Here is a 3,279-nt window from a genome sequence, read left to right as displayed (position 1 = left end):
GTTCATTCTCTTCAACTCCTTTTAAGAGATTTAAGAAGTGATTTTCTATATAAGCACACAAATGTAGTTGTCCTTCACCAATGAGGGACAAAGTGCAAGTCAAAAGCTCACTTCATTCAAATTTTCATTTCCCTCCATTTTATTTTCTACCATTTCCAATTCACACTCTTAGACTTTTAAAGCCCAATGCTTAACTTAAAGTCCAACAATATTTACAGCATATATATACAAATAGAGATAAAAGACTCTTGTGGATGACAGAATGTGAACACCACCAAAAACATGTCACGAGATGTTACACGACAAATCTCACACCCCACACCCACCCCCTTCATCCATTCGATCAGTTCAGTCCCTAAAAGTCACCCACCTTCTATCTCTTCCAAAGAAACTACACCACCTAAGTAAAGCTTCATCAGTTTCTATACACACTTATTTTAGTTTGTCACCAACAATTTCTCCCTATAAATCAGAGCCTGTAAGCAAAACCAAAAAAACTTTTCTCATAATTCAGTGCTTTCTTTCTTCAATGGCTTTTCTGCAGTCGTTGAAGTTATTTTGTCTACAACTTCTTGCATTTTGCATCATAGCCCTCAGGTTTCCTCCCATTTCAGTTCATGCCCTTAACATTGGTATTGAAACTAATGCTGGCATCTCCTTGGTAAATCTTTCTTTCTATCTCTCATTTCATGATTTTTTTTCTTAGCTCTCGAATTCAAGATTTCTGGTTAATGCTGGCATCCCACAACAGCTTTTGCTAGTCTCATTTCATGTTAATTATTCACAAACCTTACCCTAACTTTCTTCTGTTTTTCTAATTATTACTCAAAAAAAAAAATTAGGAAAAAGAATGCAGTAGAACATGTGAATCAAAGTTCTGTGCAGGTACACACTTTTCTATTAATTTTTGGCCATTAATTAATTGTATTAATTAACTTCTCTTAAGACACAAAAAAATGATTTTCTTTCTTGAATAATGGCAGTTCCTCCACTCCTAAGATATGGGAAGTATTGTGGAGTTCTATACAGTGGATGTCCAGGTGAGCAACCATGTGATGGACTTGATGCTTGCTGTATGAAGCATGATCTCTGTATACAACGTAAAGGCAGTAAGTTATTTATCCATTACTATATATATTATAAGTAATTAAATATATTTTCATTGGTGCCGCATAAAACTTAAATTTTATTCGTGTAATACTAACTGTTTATGCTATAATTTTGTGATATCAAGATTAATAACCGATATTACCGGGGTAACACACTAATTCTTGTCATATATTCTATCAATTATTTCAATGTGAGAAAGAGAAGAATGGTTCTAGCTAAATTTATTTGGTGAACATAAAGTGTACAAATAGAACAATTTCTTAATAGGACAAAAGAAATGGCAAACAAGAGTCTACACTTTTGTTGTTGCAGCATTTTGCTAATGATAAAAAACGTAAAATGAAGCTGCACAAGCACTGTTCACGTTTTCCTATTTAAGGTCATTTTTTTTGGGTTGAAACAATCATACATAATGGCAAGGTTTTTTCTTAAAAAGAAATTATTATGGTTTGGTTTTATCTAAAAGGGAAAATGACCTATTTTAAACCCAGAGATGATGTGGCCCCATATTGATGAGATGAGACGGTGCTAAAGATGAATTATAGTCTCTAATTGATGAGATGATGTCGTAGATTCCATTTCACTTGTCAACTTTTTATAAAAAAAGAAAAAAAAAAGTTAAGGAGTCACAAGCATGTGAGTATTTCAGTAATATTCTAAATATTAATTACTTTTCACTAGCATAATAATAAAGAATAACTTTATCCACTAAATAATAAGAATAGAAAGTTAGACAAAAGTTTTGATGAGCACCTAGCTAGAGAGAATAAGAAATTTGAATTAGGAGGTGGTTGTAGTCAATTATATGTGCCACATCAAGGTAGGTGAGCTTGTATTATCACACAGACATTGTGCAGAAGCTCTGGACAAATTATTGGTCTAAATGCACTTAAAAAACTTTTTTCTACGTAAACTATAGCTTCCTTTTCACATATGTCTCATTTTTTTTCTCCCATTATTAACGCAACTGATTGCTAGGTCACTTTCCTTGAAACTTGTTTAATTTCCACAAGAAAGGTTTAAAGATTTCAGTAATGGTACAATTAAACGTCTCTATAATATAGACAAACATCTCTATAATATAGCCTTGTTAGTACTAGATATTTTTTAACTGCTATAACAAAGTGTTATTAAAGAGAACATATATTATAATATAACATGAATAATTGGTTCCAAAAAGAATCTGACCATTATAATAAAGTGTTATAGAGGATGATGTTATAGAAAAGTTTGGCTGTATTGGTTCACACAAGTGAATTCAGGGTTGGTTCTATGAGCTTAACTCATTACTTTCAGCTACATATACAAAAAGAATTTAAAACATAAATACATATTACAGGATAACACATATAATATACTCAATGATTCTAAATCACCAATTCGCTCTTCTTGGTTGAATTCTTTCTTTTTAGTTTTTTCCCATTAATTTTTGTTAATTTTGATGTTACAGATAATTATCTAAACTTAGAGTGCAACCAAAGCTTCCTGAATTGTGTGGCTACGTTCACGAAATCAGGAGCTCCATCATTTAAAGGGAACACTTGTTCAGTTGGTACTGTTGTTCGAGTTATTACTGATGTTATTGATGCTGCTGTCGTTGCTGGGAAAATTTTCAAGAAACCCTAGTATTTTTCCTAGCTAGTTGTTAGAAAAAAAAAAAAGGAAAATAGAGAGAAAGAAAAGAAAGTTAATATTTTCTATGTTCTTTTCTGATTCATTTTAGTTTATTAATTTTTTAATAACATTTTGAGAAAATTGTTCTTACCATTGTCAATCTGGCTGACCCTTCTGCTTGTAATTTCTCTTTGAACCAAATGTTTAGTTGTATCGTATATTGTAATACCCCCAATATTTTAAATGAGGACATATGAGATATTTAGTAAATAATTTAAGTTTAAAGAAAAAAAAAAGAACTAACTAAATAAAAAAAAGGAACAAATTAATAAAACAAAACAAAACAAAAAAAGAAGAAACCTACTCTAATTAAAAGAAGGGGCAAAGTCACTGGAACTAAAAGAAAAGGGAAAGAAAGAGAAAAGCGAAATACATAAACAGCCCCTTCAAGTTGTCCTCAACGGTCAGATGGACACCTCAATTGACCCATTTACCATTTAGATACTTCAAATGGCTATTAAGTGTATCAAGTAAACATTCGAGTGGAGCAGACTA

General features: G+C 31.6%; 1 protein-coding gene across 1 annotated transcript; it reads left to right on the top strand.

Annotated features, from left to right (window-relative positions):
* The first annotated feature begins 256 nt into the window (after positions 1 to 256).
* LOC109216011 (phospholipase A2-alpha) lies at positions 257 to 2,884 on the top strand. Its single transcript, XM_019380140.1, has 4 exons — positions 257 to 661; positions 843 to 885; positions 984 to 1,109; positions 2,561 to 2,884. The coding sequence occupies exons 1-4, from the start codon at positions 293 to 295 to the stop codon at positions 2,734 to 2,736; spliced, it is 714 nt and encodes a 237-aa protein (XP_019235685.1). The 5' UTR covers positions 257 to 292; the 3' UTR covers positions 2,737 to 2,884.
* Positions 2,885 to 3,279: the final 395 nt, after the last annotated feature.

The sequence above is a fragment of the Nicotiana attenuata genome, unplaced genomic scaffold, assembly GCF_001879085.1.
Source record: "Nicotiana attenuata strain UT unplaced genomic scaffold, NIATTr2, whole genome shotgun sequence".
Taxonomy (NCBI): Eukaryota; Viridiplantae; Streptophyta; class Magnoliopsida; order Solanales; family Solanaceae; genus Nicotiana; species Nicotiana attenuata.
The sequence above is the reverse complement of the archived record's forward strand: the minus strand, read 5'-3'. Positions and strand labels throughout refer to the sequence as shown.